This window comes from Bos javanicus, chromosome 18 (genome assembly GCF_032452875.1).
Source record: "Bos javanicus breed banteng chromosome 18, ARS-OSU_banteng_1.0, whole genome shotgun sequence".
Classification (NCBI taxonomy): Eukaryota; Metazoa; Chordata; class Mammalia; order Artiodactyla; family Bovidae; genus Bos; species Bos javanicus.
The window spans coordinates 39,230,302-39,249,734 of record NC_083885.1 but is presented as its reverse complement, the minus strand read 5'-3'; the positions used below and the strand labels follow the sequence as shown (position 1 = coordinate 39,249,734).

General features: G+C 41.5%; 1 protein-coding gene across 1 annotated transcript in view; it reads right to left on the bottom strand.

Moving 5' to 3' along the window:
* The window catches only part of PKD1L3 (polycystin 1 like 3, transient receptor potential channel interacting), a 78,923-nt gene extending 60,805 nt beyond the window's left edge, over positions 1 to 18,118 (bottom strand). The window contains 6 exon segments of the mRNA XM_061385795.1: positions 1,063 to 1,194; positions 5,233 to 5,481; positions 7,427 to 7,476; positions 14,554 to 14,670; positions 16,879 to 17,001; positions 17,776 to 18,118. Coding sequence (XP_061241779.1) covers positions 1,063 to 1,194; positions 5,233 to 5,481; positions 7,427 to 7,476; positions 14,554 to 14,670; positions 16,879 to 17,001; positions 17,776 to 18,118 — 1,014 coding nt within the window.
* Between the last annotated feature and the right edge of the window lie 1,315 nt (positions 18,119 to 19,433).

Here is a 19,433-nt window from a genome sequence, read left to right as displayed (position 1 = left end):
TGTATACATTAATAATTTAACCCCATTTTTGTTAACACAAAATAGCAAAGTGGTGTGCTGCTGCTGCTGCTGCTGCTAAGTCACTTCAGTCGTGTCTGACTCTGTGCGACCCCAGAGACGGCAGCCCACCAGGCTCCGCCATCCCTGGGATTCTCCAGGCAAGAACACTGGAATGGGCTACCATTTCCTTCTCCAATGCATAAGAGTGAAAAGTGAAAGTGAAGTCGCTCAGTCGTGTCCGACTCTTAGTGACCCCATGGACTACAGCCTACCAGGCTCCTCCATCTGTGTGATTTTCCAGGCAGGAGTACTAGAGTGGGATGCCATTGCCTTCTTTGGCAAAGTTGTGTACATATAGACAAAAGTCTGGAGGGTTACGCATAACAAATTACAGAGAGTAACATCTAGAGAATGAGATTGGCAAGAAGGACCAAGATGGTGAAGGTTTCCATTTCTTAATGTTTTTGTTCTGATGTTTGAGTAATAAGCACACACTATTTATGTAATTAAAAAGTCTAAATAAACCAACCCAGACTGCACCTATGTGCTTATAGCAGAATATTTTAAAATATAGGAAATGGAAAAGAAGAATTTAAAATTCTCACTAATCCTACCACCTTAATTACTAACGTGTAAGAAGTAGAAGAGAGGCATGACCAGTCAGGGGGAAGTAACACTGGCAAAGATGGCTGCCATAAATACAGACATCACGGGGTTTTCGATGCCTGCTTCAGGGATGTCGTCTCTATCTACCTCAAGAAGTGGATCTATTTTTGTCTCCCATGATTTCTCCTAACAGATGTATCAGAAAGGCAGTACCTGATAAACAGACAAAAGAAAATAAACACAGCATTTCTGAGAATGTCACCGATTATTTACAATCTTCCAATCTGAAGGTATTTCAAACACCTGCTAATATTTGAATCGCCACAAAATACTTTTATAATGTTAAATTCTGCACAAGGCACAATTTCCAGATGATCTATTTTCTATTTTATTATTATTTTTCTCTTTTTCATTTCCTCTTCATACCTTCCCCCCGCCAAGTCGCCCTCTGCTTACCTGAGCTGACTCAGAAAATCCTGGGATAAAGGCTGCCAGTCCCTCGAGGATCTCGCAAGCTTTCTGCAGTTTGTTGTGAGCTCGCAAACCAAGAACTGCTTTGCTGAAGTTCCCTGTTATCTCATCTATGATCTATTGAGAACAAAGAGTTTTCTCAAAATTATTTATATAAAATTACTGCATTTTAGTAATTTGAGCCATTGTTTTAACAAGAGTTGACTTTTGATACTATTACAAACTTTACGAATCAGACTCTCCACAACAGTTACTATCGATACTTTCACAAGCTGTTCTGCAAATAGATATAATTTATTTTCACCTCTTTATACAGTAGAGAAAATAGATAACCAGGTTATACAATGACAGATCCAAGGATAAATGAAGCTGGAAATAAGACTTATAAGAATAAGCTGAAGTCTTATGCCATGATCAAAAGTGAGGCTCACACCTCCTAGAGTAATGCAAAAAAAACCCCCAAAATAAACAAGTTGGATCTAATTAAACTTAAAAGCTCTTGCACAGCAAAGGAAACTATAAACAAGGTGAAAAGACAACCCTCCAAATGGGAGAAAAAAATAGCAAATGCAGCAACTGACAGAGAATTGATTTCCAAAATATTCCTGCAGCTCATGCAACTCAATACCAGAAAAACAAACCCAATCAAAAAGTGGGCAAAAGACCTAAACAGACATTTATCCAAAGATGACATACAGATGGCTGATAAACACAAGAGAAGATGCTCAACATCACTCATTATTAGAGAAATGTAAATCGAAACTATGATGAGCTACCACCTCACACGGGTCAGAATGGCCATCACCAAAAAATCTGCAAACAAACGCTGGAGAGGGTGTGAAGAAAAGGGAACCCTCTTGCACTGGAGAGGATATGAAGAAAAGGGAAATGTAAATTGATACAGCCACTATGGAAGACAGTCTGGAGATTCCTTAAAAAACTAGAATAAAACTACCATACAACCCAATAATCTCACCTATGGACATATACCCTGAGAAAACCATAACTGAAAAAGACGCATGTACCCCAATATTCATCACAGCACTATTTACAATAGCAAGGACATGGAAGCAACCGAGATGTTTACTGACAGGTGAACGGATAAAGCAGCTGTGGTACATAAATACAATGGAATACTGTGCTTAGTCGCTCAGTCGTGTCTGGCTCTTTGGGACGTCATGGACTGTAGCCCATCAGGCTCCTCTGTCCATAGAATTTTCCAGGCAAGAATACTGGAGTGGGTTGCCATTTCCTTCTCCAGGGGATCTTCCCTACCCAGGAATTGAACTGGGATCTCCTGCATTGCTGGTGGATTCTTTACCAGCTGAGCTATCAGGGAAGTTACCACAATGGAATATTACTCAACCATAAAAAGGAATGAATTTGAATCAGTGCTAATGAGGTGGATGAACATAGAGCCTATTATACAGAGTGAAGTAAGTCAGAAAGAGAAAAACAAATACCGTCTATTAACGCGTGTATATGGAATCTAGCAGAGAAGGCAATGGCACCCCACTCCAGTACTCTTGCCTGGAAAATCCCATGGACGGAGGAGCCTGGTAGGCTGCAGTCCATGGGGTCGCTAAGAGTCGGACACAACTGAGCGACTTCATTTTCACTTTTCACTTTCATGCATTGGAGAAGGAAATGGCAACCCACTCCAGTGTTCTTGCCTGGAGAATCCCAGGGATGGCGGAGCCTGGTGGGCTGCCGTCTCTGGGGTCGCACAGAGTCGGACACGACTGAAGCGACTTAGCAGCAGCAGTATGGAATCTAGAAAGATGGTACTGATGAGCCTATTCACAGGGCAGGGATAGAGATGAAGACACAGAAGACAGGCTTGTGGACACGGGGAGGCGGGGAAGGAGGGTGGGACAAATGCAGAGAGTAGCGTGGACGCGCACACACTACCATATGTAAAAGAGACAGGCAGCGGGAATGTGCCGTATGACTCAGGGAACTCAAACCAGAGCTCTGTGACAACACAGAGGGCTGGAGTGGGATGGAAGGTGGGAGGGATGTTCAGAACAGAGGGGACACATGTATACCTATGGCTGATATATGTTGATGTAAGGCAGAAACCAACACAATATTGTAGAACAGTTATCCTGTAATTAAAAATAAATTTTAAAAAGAAAGGGTCACATGGAAATAAAACTAACTCTTCCAGGGACTTCCTTGGTCATTCAGGGGTTAAGGCTCCATGCTCCTAATGCAGGGGCACAGAACTGACCCCTGGTCAGGGAACTAAGACGCACACTGCATGGTGCAGCCAAAACAAACAAACAAACCCAATCTTCTCTATTTGGAAGTATATTAAATATTTCAGGTTCCCCACCCTGTTTATTTCCCTCAATTCAAGAGTTCATATTCGAGAAGGTAGTACCTTAAATACCACTTGGCAGGAGGTGGAGGCAGAAAACCTCTGAGAAAACAAACCCAGAGCACTGGACCTGCCCCAAAGCTTAAGAGGTCATTGCTTTCAAACTGAAAGTCCAACCCTGAGATAATCTCTGTTTATACCAATGACTTGGTCCAATTACCAGGGAATACTCCACTTACAGCTTAATTCAATCACAGTCAATAAATCTTTATTAAATGCCTACTGTGTGCCACCAGATTCAGGAGTTAAGAGCACTTCCAGTCAGCTATGGTCCTACCCTCATGGATCATACGACTGAACAGGGGTCGGGGAGATCCCCTGGAGCAGGAAATGGCAACCCACTCCAGTATTCTTGCCTGGAGAATCCCATGGACAGAGGAGCCTGGTGGGCTACAGTCCATAGGGTTGCAAAGAGTCAGATACCACTGAGTGACTAACACTTTGTTATCTGTGCTTCTACATACTCGGCTATTATATCTTTTTTCTTTATCTAAATTGCTAACTGAATGTTACTGATCTGTAAAAGTACAATTAGCTTTGTTATAGTAACCTGGTATTCAGCAACGCTACTAAATTCTCTTAATATTTATAGTCATTTATTTGTAGACTCCTGGGGAGTCTACACTTCAGATTTCCCTTTGTTTAAAGAAAACATGTCTGTTGAAACGACTGTAGGTCAGTTTCTCCCCAGGGGAACACAATGCCAGCAGAGACAATAGTGAACATCTAGCTTCCATTAACACTGAGTGCAGATTCAGAGTAAACAGGATTCCTCTTTAGCAGGGAAATGTTTGCATGTAAGTAGAGCTTGTGTTAAAAAAAAAATGGGTAGAAGCAGGATAATTTTGTTCAGTCAAAATTGTCACGATGGCTTTGCTTCATCTTAAGGTTTGGGGCAAAGGGGGAAGAAACATAAAAAAAGAGTTGAGATGTTGAGTAGGAGGAGCTGTCAGAAGGGTTTGCTGCTCCTGAAAAAGTGGGGCAGGTGAATAAGGCTTCCTCCTCGCCTGAAGCACTAAATAGAATATCATTAAATGATAAGACATTAAATCCTGAAGTGGGTATAAAACCCATTGTGGAATATTTCCATAGACTTGCTTAGCTCTGAATTGGGATACAGGCTTGTCTGTTAGGAGAGGAACCCTTTTCCCTTCTTCCCTTCCAGTTTCTTCAGCTGGGCTAATAATTAAGCCAACATAAAACCTATTAACAGGAGAGAAACAAATATAATTACATATGTATGGGAGTTCCAAAGATGGGAGTTTCACAGGCCACTGAGGTTTAGATCCCATCCTGAGCTAAGGATAAGGGGCCAGGGGTCTGGGACTTCGGAGTGGAGGAAGACATTCACAGAAAGATGGCAAGAGGAAAGGTCTGGTAAATGCACGCTTGTCACACCATGCAGAGAAGTGTTTCTAATGTAAGAAAATTTATCGTGGTAACATTAATAGCTCTTTTCCTGGTTCGAGCTCCTAATCTAATTTCTTTCAGACAGTGAAGAGGGAAGTAAAAAGTTCTTCTTGAGTCTGTTGGGCCTTAACTGTCTTCAGCTTGAAATAATCCAGATTGCCACAGCGGCACATTTTGGGGCAGTCTGCCCTGAACCCCATCATTGTCAGGCATTCCTACGTTCTGCTCAGGGGAGAAGGGTGAAAACAGCTCCTTCCTAGCAGCATATTCTCGAAACATCGCCATATAGAAGGAAAGGGTCAAAAAGGGCTCTTTCAGGGTCACAAGGGTCCCCGGCTGTGACTTCAATTTTCCACACTTACCTGATCAGATGCGTTCTGTAAGGATACTTGTGGATGACTGGTGAAGACACTTGGGTGTGAGTCCTCTTTGGGGCTTGAAGTTATTTCTACCAGAGCTTTTCCAGCACGTGTTACAGATCCAGGCCTGGGGAGCCCTGGTGTCAGAGGGAGAGGCTGGCTGGTAGGTGCAGGCGTGACTGACACCCCCTGTGGTGTGACTTCAGGTGGCAAGGAAGGAAACGGACTGAGGCGATGGCACAGAGTCTTGGACTAGAAGATAAAAATTCACCAAGGAGAAGGCTGAATACGATTTCCCTAAATGATGAATAATTCAGGCAAGTGCTTCTAAAATTGCTCTAGAATCCCCACGTCCTGTACGGTATTAACAGGCATTTCTCTCAAAAAGATCCTGTGCACAGTCTTGAGAAAGTGGCATACCGTATTATCCTCTTTAAGAGCCACAATTTATATTACTGTGCTTACTGCCACTCATTCACTAAATTATAATTAAGCATCTACTATGTGCTAAGTAGGAGAAAGTAATGGCACCCCACTCCAGTACTCTTGCCTGGAAAATCCTATGAACAGAGGAGCCTGGTGGGCTGCAGTCCATGGGGTCGCTAGGAGTCGGACACGACTGAGCGACTTCACTTTCACTTTTCACTTTTATGCATTGGAGAAGGAAATGGCAACCCACTCCATTGTTCTTGCCTGGAGAATCCCAGGGACAGGGGAGCCTGGTGGGAGGCCGTCTATGGGGTCGTACAGAGTCGGACATGACTGAAATGACTTAGCAGCAGCAGCATGTGCTATTTAATGTTCTGGGGAACCAAGGATACAGCAGTGAACAAAATGAGCCAAGTTCTTGCCTCATGGAGCCTCCATTTTCATGGTGGTGACAGATATACACATTGTATTGTGTACCAAATCAAGTTAAAAAAAATTGAAAAAAAAAAGTAAGCAGATGAAGAGAAAGGTGCTCGGCTGTCAGGAGACGGTATTCTTGCTGACAGTTGAATGAAGCAGGGAGAGAAAGCTCTGCCAATACACTGGAGAAGGACAGCTGAGGGGTGCAAAGGCCCTGAGGCCACAGCTTGCTGGCTTTGAGGAACGAGGAGGCTAGATGAGCAGAAGTGGGAACTGGGGTGATCAGGAAGACCCTGGGGGTGGGGGTGAGGACAGCACTGGCGTCAAGCAATTGACAACAGGGTGATTTTACTCAGTCTGAGCGGGGAAGACGCTCGGGGCTTCGAGGCGCAGGGGCGTGATCCGATTGTGCTCTGAAGGACTCCTCGCACTGCTGGGTTGGGAACGGGCAGGAAGGGACCAAGAGGTGGTGGATGCACAGCTTAGATGGGAGATGACGGTGGTGTGGGCTGGGGTGTGATCGCAGAGCAGATGGTGAGGCCTGGGCACCTGAAAGGCTCAGAAAAGTCCTACAGGCATAAACCTTCGCTTGTTTTCCTTCTTTTAAGCAATGTTGGTTGTTATTTTACAGAACATCATTTGGGAGATGCTGCTTTAAAGGGTATTTATTTCATCTCTATTTTCCTTCTTTCTTGCTGCTATATTTTGCATAACATATTTTGCAGTTAATACTAGATCAAGTAAATGTGCATCTATTTAGACAATATAAATATGCAGGACACAGAGGCAAGAAGGCTGAGAAATTTCTTGAAGGTAAATTTTTGTGGGGGGCGGTGCTTTGCTGCACAGCTTGTGGGATCCTAGTTCCCCAACCAGGGTTCAAATCTGAGCTCCCTGCAGTGGAAGCATGGAGCCCTAACTACTGGACTGCCACAGCAGTCCCTTGAAGGTGAAATTTTATAGATTATGCAGTTCCTACCACTGTTTTCCTTTCACTCAAATTTCTTTCTTTTTTTCTTAAAAAATTTTTTTAAAATGTTATTTAAATGTTATTGCACGGCATATATTTTGGTAAGCTGCCACAAATCCTTTCTGGGATGAAGTAGGGAATAAATCAACAACCGATCAACAAATAATTGTACCAACATCATACCCAAAGAGGCTTTAAAATTTTCTTTAATAAAGCATCCACCAGACCTGATTCTTTGCTGCACTTAAGTACTTTCCTTTCTTTCTTCAAAACCTATATCCAGAGCCCTCTATGAGACAGAGGAGAGTTCTGGCAGAACCCACCAAGAACAACAAAGGGAGCCATATTTCAAGATGCGCACTGTGGTGAAGTACTTACCATACTAGCCTCAGCAGGCTGGTGACGTGTGGTTGAAAGACGAGTGTCTCCTATAGGAAAAAGAGAGTTGATTATGTTCAAGGGAACGGCTTAGGATAGAAATATTTCTATTTTGCTTGAAGATTATTTGTTTCTGAAAACAATGCAAATTGTTTTATGTAGGAAGCCAAAGTGCTCATTTCCCACTGTTGCTCGCTCTGTAGAAAGCCAGATTCCTGGAGCAGAAGCATCACATTACTAATGTCTCATCCCTTCGCTCACTCTTCCAAGACCCAGATCCTCTGTATGAAAATATTAAATCAGATCAATCATAAAGTTGCCAGAATATAAATATTACTGCAGAAATATCTGCCTCATAATTTTACCAAAAAAGAGCTTTTATTCAATAAATCAGAGCATATTTCTGACAGACTTTAGGAAATGATCATTTACAGCATTTTACCGGATCACCGTTATCGTTTTTATTCTCTTTCCACATTTTTCCAGTAAGAAAACTGTTATTTGAAGGCAATATCCGGATATTACCATGCTTATTTGCTACGAACTTAGGTTGATTTCTTTCAAAGCATGAGTGTCTAGACCCATGCACACTGACCTGACCACAGCAAGTCCACTTTGCCTTCTTAGAGCACTCCCTTTGATGTTCACAAGGCTGGTGTGTACGTTTAGCAGCAAAATCACTGCAGCCACTACTGCTGGGGCAGGACACAGTTCTGAGATGCTCTTCGGATCAGCTGCCCTGCTTTTCTATCAAGACGAACACAAGTAAGAAGGACTGAAGAAACTGAATTCTGAGTCAAAGACCTGGGGTCCAGAGCTGGTTTGCCTTTTACTGCGACTTATGATGAAGCCTTGAACAAATGACTTAACCACTTAGTTTTCTCATCTGGAGAATGGATTTAATAATATCCCATGATGTGAAAGTTAAAGCAGTATATGCAGAGTTGAGAAAAACATCCCCTCAGAGTAGGGCCATTAGGCTGACAGCTTGCTGGGAATGGGAAACTGACCCAGAACATCATCTGCCGATCTGAGAAGGGGTTATAACCATTAAATAAAACCAGCGGGCTGCTGAACTTAAGAGTGATCCAATTCTTAGTCTTAGACAAATGTCTTTTGACAGATCTTGCCTTAAGGGGGAAAAAAAAAACAAAAACAAAGAATAAAAGGGAGCCTGTGAATAGCACTTTAGAACCCGGAAACTGACTCCAAAGGACTCAGAGGAAACGACAGCTCTAAAAATCATCAATAGCAAAATCCAGAAAAATATTTCAGGAAGCTGTTTAACATCCTTGATCGAGACAAAGTCGTTTTTTGGGGGGCCACGCCACCAAACAGAAAGTCTTAAAGATAAACCAATCGAAGGTAATATGCATAAGAATGAGATTAAAAGAGAAATAAATGATATTAGAGGACTTCAAGAACACCAGAAATGCTACAGAAAAACTAAGATCCACACTGGAGGTAACACAGAGCAGAACTAAGGTGGAAAAGGCACATCAGTGGTGCACAGGGCGAGTGTCAGGAGTTCTTTCAGGACGCAACAGCAAGAGTGGCAAACAGGAAACCATCTTTTCCTTAGAAGAACGACAGGAAAGACGTGGAGGGCAGAAACCAGCAGGAGAGCACACAGACACCTGGTATTTCTCAGAGCCTAAACCAACGCAAATCAAAGAGAGGGATAAATGGGTAGAACAGAACAGAATTTTCTTGAACTGAGAAAGATATATATATGCAACATCACATTCTAGGCAAAAATCAGTGAAAAGCAATCTAAATGCATGCTAAGAAAATTTCTGTAGTGCAAGGATTTAAAAAATTATACAAGCAATCTGATAGGGGGGAAAAGGCTACCAGGAAAAAAGGCGGGGTGGGTAGCTAGCCTTAGCCTTAGTCTTTTCCACTATAGCATTAAATGCAAAAAAAAAAAAACAAACCAAACCAAGAGAATGATGTCTACAGAGTTTTGAGGAGAAGACTATAGGGAAAGAATTGTATCACATTCACTGCAGAGTGTGTTGGCTATTCTGTCTTCCCTTTCTTTAATGGGAACCTGGTAGCCCAGCTAAGGACTACATTTCCCAGTCCTCCCTGCTCTATGGTGCAGACATGAGTTCAGGTTCTGGCCAATGGGATATGAGAAGAAGTAATAGGTGCAATTTTCAGGCTATGCCCTTACGGGAAAAAAAAAAAAAAGATCAGCCTCCTGTATCCTGCCCCTCAGCTTTCTCGTCTCTCCTTCCCATTTGCTAGAATGTGAACATAGAGTTCTGGAAGAAAAGACAGCTTTTATAGACATGAGACAGATGCCACAAGTTGATGGCAGAACAAGGAAGCTCTTGGGTCCTGTAAACCAATGATCTATCCTTTCAGCCATAAAGTTCTTCCTCACACTGTTATGTAAAAAAGAAATGAACATCTGTTTTAGTTAAGCTACCATTTTGACCTCTGTTACAGCAATTGATCCTATGTTTTAACTGTATACTCTGCTAACATATGGCTTATTGATATTAAAGTAACCAGATTGGGCCCAAGATGGAGTCACTCATGCTAAGCCCCACATTAGCAAATGGCTCTCCCAGGGAAGGAAGGCCATGGTCAAGTAGTCACCACCTGCCTGCCCAGCACAACACATATAACAGGGCTCCAAGACTTCCCTTGGCTCCACATAAGGGAAGCAACCCTGTTTTAACCAATCAGCAAATGCCCAGTATAATGCCCTTGCTCCTGCTCATTTCTGTCTATAAAAATGTCTCCCCTTGTAAAGCTCCTCAGAGCTCCTATCTGCTAGAGTGAATGTTGTCACAAGTCACTGAATAACAGCCTATTACATCAGTAAATTGGGGAAAATCTTCCTTTAACATTGGGAAAGATATATCCATCTGAATGCAGAGTTCCAAAGAATAGCAAGGAGAGATAAGAAAGGCTTCCTAAGTGAACAATGCAAAGAAATAGAGGAAAACAATAGAATGGGAAAGACTAGAGATCTCTTCAAGGAAATTAGAGATACCAAGGGAACATTTCATGCAAAGATGGGTACAATAAAGGACAGAAACGGTATGGGCCTAACAGAAGCAGATGCTATTAAGAAGAGGTGGCAAGAATATACAGAAGAACTATAGAAAAAAGATCTTAATGACCCAGATAACCACGAGGCTGTGATCACTCACCTAGAGCCAGACATCCAGGAGTGCAAAGTCAAGTGTGCCTTAGAAACCATCACTATGAACAAAGCTAATGGAAGTGATGGAATTCCAGGTGAGCTATTTCAAATCCTAAAACATGATGCTGTGAAAGTGCTGCACCCAATATGCCAGCAACTTTGGAAAACTCAGCAGTGGCCACAGGACTCGAGAAGGTCAGTTTTCATTCCAATCCCAAAGAAAGGCAATGCCAAAGAATGTTCAAACTAACACACAATTGCACTTATCTCACATGCTAGCAAAGTAATGCTCAAAATTCTCCAAGCCAGGCTTCAACAGTACATGAACTGAGAACTCCCAGATGTTCAAGCTAAATTTAGAAAAGGCAAAGGAACCAGAGATCAAATTGCCAACATCTGCTGGATTATAGAAAAAGCGAGAGAATTCCATAAAAATACCTACTTCTGCTTTATTGACTACACTAAAGCCTTTGACTGTGTGGATCACAACAAATTATGGAAAATTCTTAAAGAGAGAGGAATATCACACCACCTTACCTGCCTCCTGAGAAAACTGTATGCAAGTCAAGAAGCAACAGTTAGAACCAGATATGAAATAATGGACTAGTTCAAAATTGGGAAAGGAGTACACCAAGGTTGTATATTGTCACCCTGCTAATTTAACTTCTATGCAGAGTACATCATGAGAAATGCCAGGCTGGATGAAGCACAAGCTGGAATCAAGATTACCAGGAGAAATATCAATAACATCAGATATGGAGATGACACCACCCTTATGACAGAAAGCAAAGAGGAACTAAAGAGCCTCTTGATGAAGGTGAAAGAAGAGAGTGAAAAATCTGTCTTAAAACTCAACATTCAAAAACCTAAGATCATGGCATCTGGTCCCATCAGATCATGGCAAATAGATGGGGAAACAATGGAAACAGTGAGAGACTTTATTTTTTTGGACTCCAAAATCACTGCAGATGGTGACTGCAGCCATGAAATTAAAAGACGCTTGCTCCTTGGAAGAAAAGCTATGACAAACCTAGAAAACATATTAAAAAGCAGAGACATTACTTTGTTGACAAAGGTCTGTGTAGTCAAAGCTCCAGTAGTCATGTATGGATGTAAGAGTTGGACCATAAAGAAGGCTGAGTGTCAAAGAATTGATGCTTTTGGACTGTGGTTCTGGAAAAGACTCCTGATAGTCCCTTGGACTGCAAGGAGATCCAACCAGTCAATCCTAAAGGAAATCAGTCCTGAACATTCACTGGAAGGACTGATGCTGAAACTGAAGCTCCAATACTTTGGCCATCTGATGTGAAGAACTGACTCATTAGAAAAGTCCCTGACACTGGAAGAGACTGAAGGCAGGAGGAGAAGGGGATGACAGAGGATGAGATGGCTGGATGGCCTTACTGACTCTATGGACATGAGTTTGAGTGAGCTCCGGGAGATGGTGAAAGACAGGGAAGCCTCCTGGCGAGCTGCAGTCCATGGGGTCACAAACAATTGGACACGACTAAGCAATTGAAACGACAACACTGGGAAGGGATAAGAAAGACCCCTTTTGATTATTCACAAGTTTCCAAGATACCTCCACCAACAGATCTTTCATGAAAAAATAACTGGAATAGAGGTGAGATGAAATTAATAGCTACAAGTGTGAAGTCATGGTACCAAGTGGTTGGTGACAAATACAAAACTGGTTAAAATAGAAGTAAGTTCTAAATGACTGTTGGATACCTGGCTGTGATAAAAGCAGGAAAAAACTATTCTTAAGAGAAGTTCTTGTCAATTACAAATTGGCAAACTGCCATCTACAAGGATTAAATCATGTGCAGCTGCAGCTGCTGATTTTCCACACCCACTGAAAGGAGTTCAGGATGGAGAGCAGAAATGAGGCACTCTGTGCTCTGGGGAAAACTGGCAGGTCTTCAGACAATTAGATATTTTTGCAAACTGATTTCATGAGCCCAATTCTTATATCTCCTCATATTAAAACAAACAAACAAACAAACAAAAAACACTAAAATCCTTCCTGGTGATGACTACTCTTGTTGCTGGCAGAAACCTTCTGCAAAGGAAAAAAAAAATATGTGCTTGATTGCATGTTCTTCCCTTTCACCAGAATCACATATACTGACCTTGCCCCCTACCTCTTCGACACAGTTTCTTAAAACTATCTGAGATGCTGTCTCCTGGGCTACAGTCCTCATTTTGCCCCGAAGAAAAACTAAACTCACAACTTTCATGTTGTTCTCCTTTTAAAGTTGACATTGTATAATATAATTATTGAATATAACTATAACTTGAATAAAATCCACAGTTATACTAACAAGGTCTAGGGAGTGCGGGTGGGGGTGTGGAAATTAACCTGTACTATGTTCCTTTAACCAGATGAGAGTTCAAACATTCCTGAGTCTGACAATTAGCAAAACAAAGGCATAAGAATGTTGACACAACTTCTTGAAGATAAGGAATTAAAAAACTATTGAAAAACAAAATTTCAATAAAGGCAAAAGTAACAAGGAAGCATTAGAACAAGAAAGCACAGAGCAAGGCAAGAATGACCTCTTTTACTTAAAGAAAGCCATGGCTTCCCTGGCGGCTCAGTGGTAAAGAATCCGCCTGCCAATGCAGAAGACACCGGTTCGATCCCTGGTTTGGGATTGAGGACCCAGGTACGAGGCAGCTAAGCCCCTGCACCACAGCTACTGAGCCCACGCACCACAGCTACTGAAGCTGTGCACTTGAGAGCCTATGCTCCTTAGCAAGAGAAGCCCCCACGGTGAGAAGCCTACGCACCGCTGCTAAGAGCAGCCCCCGCTCTCTGCAGCTAGAGAAAAGCCCGTGCAGCAACGAAGACCCAGGACAGCCGAAAATAATGGGGAAGAAAGGAGAAGATAACTGCACTATAAAAATATTCTCAGAGTAATTAGATGCATCTACATGAAACTTAAAGTGACACACAAGTTTTCTAAAGGCCCACACATCGAAAAAACACAAGACAATCTCCTCTTTTCTCAATGAGGACATTTTTTTAAAAGTTATTTTTTAGCAAATTTGATGATATAAACTTGAAGGGTATATGTGAAACATCAAATGTACACTTAATAATTTAGTTTTACAAAGGAATAGTTAAAATCACTTCATACAAAGTAGTATATAAATTTAGAGGCTTTGCTCCCCTGAAACTCAAATTTCAAGACATAGTTTTATCCAAACTTCTCAAATGCATCTTGAACATCACTGCTTTAATTATAACCAGAAGAAATTTCAGAATTAAGTTTTCCAAAATATCTCATCTTTACTTCCATCTAATTATATCACTACATTTTCCCCTCACAAGCACCCATTTACAAAGCATTCAGAAAAGTTGATTTTTACATTTGTTCTTTAGAAATATATTCTCCCTAGATGAGAAAATGTCTCTACAAGAATACTCTCTTTCTTGTATTTTAAAGAACACTTTCTGAATTGCTTTTTTTTTTAAAGGAAACTTAAGGGGCTAGTTGACAAGGACACCTAAGCCTTGAAGCTGTGAGCTCCTACCCCTAAGAATATTACTCGGTCCACTTTAAATTTCTCTCTCTTTTTACCGGTTCTGTCAGGCGATCTCTGTAATCAGCCCACACTGATACCAACTGACGTCACTGAAAGAAATAGTATTTTTCAAAAATAAAAAATTGAGCATACTGTGATTTGAAAGACTTTACATGGATTTTAAGAAGACTTTTTTGATGGAAAACATTGTAGGGGGGAAAATTGTCTTTTATTTGAGCATATGTGAAAAGAGGATGGCCAAAAAAAAATACCAAGAAAACAGACCTATATAAAATGAAAGCAAAGTCTGTAATACTAAGATCAGACAAAACAGAATGTAAAGGATATTTACTGAGTACCATGCTATGACGACACATTTCAGCATTAATTCAGTCTCGTGCATCCGTTAAGGCAGCAACTGATGTCACATTACCTGAGGTCACTTTGCTTCTCGGTCTTATGACTTCTCTTTTTGTCCTCTTGGGCTTCCCACATGAATGAGAATTGTTTCCATTTCTTTCATAATTGGCATCTTGGTCTGAAAAGGCATCTGTTTGGAGGCCAATGCAGAAGTTAACGTTTTGGATAAAACTCTAGCTGGAAGTCTATAAAATTATCACTACTTTCAAGTATGTGATAATCAAGAAAAGACAAATTAAAGATAACTATCCTGCTGTTTTTCCAAAGAACAACAATGTAGAAATTCTGCGGTAAGTCTTTTGCTCTGGAACACGGTACATCTCAACGGGCGTGAATTTGAGCAAACTCAGGGAGATGGTGAAGGACAGAGGAGCCTGGCATACTGCAGTTCAAGGGGTTGCAAGGAGTTGGACATGACTTAGCAACTCAAGAACAACAACAGTCACACCCCCTTATACTATTCAACAGTTCAAAATGCATCAACTTGATCAACAGTGAGAAGAGAGAATTAAGTTCATTTTTAAGAAGTTGCATTCTAAGCATGGGATTTTCTCTTGTATTCAACAATTCTTACTGTTAGAGACAGAAGTTCAGAAGGTAGGCAACAGCATTCTTGAACATGCCTCCCTTTGCATATTTGCTATTTCTTATCACGCTACTGACCACAGCTGGAGAAATCACATAACCTTGTTGACTGCATCTCAGCTTAAATTCAGGATCGTGAACCAGGAGGGGTCTGCCTTTGCCCTGCCTGGTAATCATAGTATCTCCCTGGGCTATTCTCACTTCCCCTCTCCTAAGTGGCCCTCTCCCACTTCCTCCTTATTCTCTCCCCTCAATCTTCTCACGTCTTTGTTGTAAAACCTGAGTTGTTTATCCTGTAGCCTCCCAATTCTGGATTTTGATGATCACATTCCCATGGTTCCATTTCACATGCTCTTCAGTTCTCTTACTTTTTATAAACTGGTCGGCTCTAAAGGCGAAAGTACTTACTTTCTCGGGCCTCACATAATGCCTGTGTGTCTCTATCTTTATTAATCTGGCAGCCAATACCAGGCATTGTTCTAATATTCTATATGATTTGTATTATTTTCATCCTCATAACAATCCTTGGAAGGAAACTGGGCTGCGTGGAGGATGAGTCGGTTGCCCAGGGTGGGAGAAACAAGATGTGAACCCAGGAAGCCTGGCTCGAGTGCAGCCTTTCCACTGTGGTGACATACTTCCTCTAGTTATCGGCACATAGACTCAGAATTTGCAGAACTGGCTTGGATAAATGGAATTCTTTTTGTCCAAGATTTCCTTCTGCAGAAACATTCTATGTTCTACAGCAGAAGTCTCTTGCAAGTACAAGGAAAATAATATTAGGAAACACATTTTCACTCCAAAACCAAGAGTAGCAGAGAATGTCTGAAAGCTCTCTTGGGAGAGTGAAAAGTGGATGAATAATCACCATCGTTTAGACTCTATTAGGGGGCTGCTTTTCCAATCCTGGAGATGGGTTGGGTGAAATAAACTCTTGTGATGATAAAAACAGTTCACAATTGTAAGATGACTGCCAGTACTAGAGATGCAGTTTGTGAGAATGAAACTTGTGAGCACTTGACTTCCACAGAGACTAGCCTCACAACCTTGGCCTCATTTACAGCAGCATGCCATTATGGCAAAGAGACAAAAATATCACAAAGAGCTTGAAAGGGTGAAGAAGGAGAGGTTTGCTGCTAGAAATATGTAAACTTGAAATACTGGGTCCTTTCAATAGCCAGTATTTGAGAAAGGTGATCTTTTTTTTTCTTGTAATAGAAAAATATTGCAATGTCTTCTGTTTTATGAAGCATTCATAGCTGCTGTACATTTTAATAAGAATGTATTTGTGATTTAAAAAAAAAAGTGGAACAGAACTTTTACCTAGACAGTCTGAGACATCATAAGGCCTCTGAGAATTCACTGAGATACAGTGTAAGTGCTTTATGTAACTATTACCATGAAGAACATTGCTTAATGTGAAAACCAAACCAAACTAAACCCAACTACCCCTTAATTCTCACCTCCTACCTCTGAAGAAGCAAACCTCGCATTGATAACCAGCTCCCCTATAATCCACCATATTCTATGTTCCTCTTTTGCTTCTTGTTCTTCCCAGTAAAGGCCAGTGCTGAAAGGACTGGGGGGTGCACACTCCATCCAGGTCAAGAAATGAAGGGAACATTGGGGTTGCAGGAGGAAGTTGTTACGGTCCATCACCCACAGACTCTATCTAATACTCTCACATGCTCTCCTTATTCAGAGTCAGTTTCTAAGAATTAGGTCTTTGGCAGCATGTAGCTTCATCACTTACCAGCTTGGCAAATGAAGTAATGCTTCGCTAAGCAAGAGCCCTCTTTGGATGAGGTCTGATTGTGACTTCTGGTCAGGTAGATGCATCTGGTGGGCTTGGTGGCTGGGAGGGTTGTGACATCTGCTGCAGGGAGACCAGACCCAGATGAGCCTCATACTCAAAAGTTGAACAGTTAAAAAAAATAAATATGAACACCAAATTTTGCTAGCTTCCAGTAGATGGAAATTTAGGATTGCCCCCTGACACACACAAATTATACACTGTTTATTTTTTCATATTATGTGTTATCACAAGGCTTAGTATTAACTTATCTAGACGTCAACGAAGGTGTCCGACTCCTTGCGACCCCAAGGACTGTAGCCCACCAGGCTCATCTGTCCATGGGATTCTCCAGGCAAGAATACTGGAGTGGGTTGCCATTCCTTTCTCCAGGGGATCTTTCTGACCCAGGGATCCAACCTGGTCTCCTGCATTGCAGGCAGATTCCTTACCATCTCAGCCACCAGGAAAGTCCCAATGATGTAATAATGCCTTGAGCTTTTCTTTAAGACCCTAAGATTACTGTGTCTAAGTTTGAAAATATCTGTGTAAGAAAGGCAACTGGCAAATAATTTCTCTCCAAGCTTCTGTGTCAGGAAGCATGGGGCTGAGAATGATAAATTTTCCTTTTTTACCAGGAAAAAAAGTAACCATTTCAGAATTTTGCACAATACTTTTAGTCAAATAGCAAGTAAATTAACTTTTGATAGGCCCTGAGACAAAAAAATCTCATCATTTCCTGACACAGACAAATGAAAGGCTGGAGCACAAAAGTGGAGACATTTCACAACAATGGTAACAAAGTGACTGATCTCTCTGTATACAAAAGAAGTCACATTTCTTTCCTTCTCTCATCTCAGAGGAAAAGTAAGGAGTTTCCTTCATGAACACTAAACCTCAGAGCCTCACCTGGGTGGTTTTTTCCTTGGTGTTTTTCCGGCAGTGTTAAATTTCCCCCGACCCACCACTTTTCTTTTTCCAGAAAGTTCCAGAGGAGATCTTGAACCTCCTGGTTCCAGGTGAAAACAAGGTGTCCTCCGAGAGCATGACAGTGCTGTTCTGCTCCCTCAAAGCTGCACCGAAAGCTGCTCAGCTGAAAACAGTTATTCCCTCCGCGTTGCTCTGAGCCATGGAGTTCACTGCCTAGAACGAAACCTGTTGTGATGTACAACCAAAGCCAGGTTCTTCCTTTGAAGAACATTTTCTCTGCGAACTGTGAGCAGGAAAAGTGTGGGGGCTCAGTAGCTGCCTGGTCTTTTAAATATATTCTTGGTGGGCTCATCGTATTTATTTAGTATTATTCTTCTAGAAATAGGGAGTCATTTGTCAAGGAGACAAAAGGTTTTGTTTTAAGGAGCCAGGTGGTGTTCCTACAGGCTGAAAGCAAATGCTAGGGATCAATAAAGCAATGGGCCCTCATGGCTGGGGCAGCACCACCTGTGTCTACACAACTGGCTATGCCTTTAGCTTTGCAATATCGTAATAGCCCTTTATCTGCTAAATCGAACCTATAAGAGCATAGAGGGTGATGAATATCTAAGTCAGTGTTGCTAAAAGTTCAGTTTCGTATTTTCTTTAAAAAAGAAAACCATTCTTGCAGACCCCCTAGAATCGATTTAAATTATTGTATTATTTCTTAAATACATTTATACACAAATCTAGGCATGATATCTATCCTAAAGCTCTTACATAATCATAAAAGCCAGAGAATAAATATTTGATGAAAGCATGAATACAAATTATAAACAAAACTGAAAACCACTTAAAATCAAATTTCGCCAAACTAAATAGCCACACCTCAGATAAATATGGTTCCGGTCTACAACTGCACAGGTTCTTTTGATTTTGTCACGCACACTGACTCCTGCTGTAAGGAAGAATCAATTCTCTCACCGCTTTTCTTTAATTAACTTGATGAAAAACCTTTGTTCATAGAGCATCCACCTGTGGCACATCTATCACTTATATACATTAGCCAGTTCCCTTTCTTGGCACCAAAATGAGATCATAAATACAAATAAACGTGGGCACAGAAATTGCCTGGCAGGTTTCAGTACGTTTTCCAAATGGTCCACGTGATGCTTGCGGTACTTTAAAAATCACTGAGGAAGTGGACACCAAAATACAAAATTCTCTGAAGTGTAGAGCCCAAGAACACACCCCTCACTTTGAAAAACACTGCAATAGTCAAGTAATTGGGAACTAAATCAGTTTACGTTTTAAGTTAGAGGGAAAAAAGACAAAATAAGTGTAGTTAATACAGAAGTTCCAGGCTTCCCTGGTGGCACAGTGGGTAAGAAGCTGCCTGCCAATGCAGGGGAGATGGTTCCGTCCCCGGTCCAGGAAGATTCCACAAGCCCCCGACAACTAAAACCTGGCACGGTTATACGTTAGCTAGTTCTCTTTCTTGGCACCAAAATGAGATCATAAATACAAATAAACGTGGGCACAGAAATTGCCCACAAACACAAAGTCTTACTTTCCAGACATCCCTATAAACATATATACATGCATAC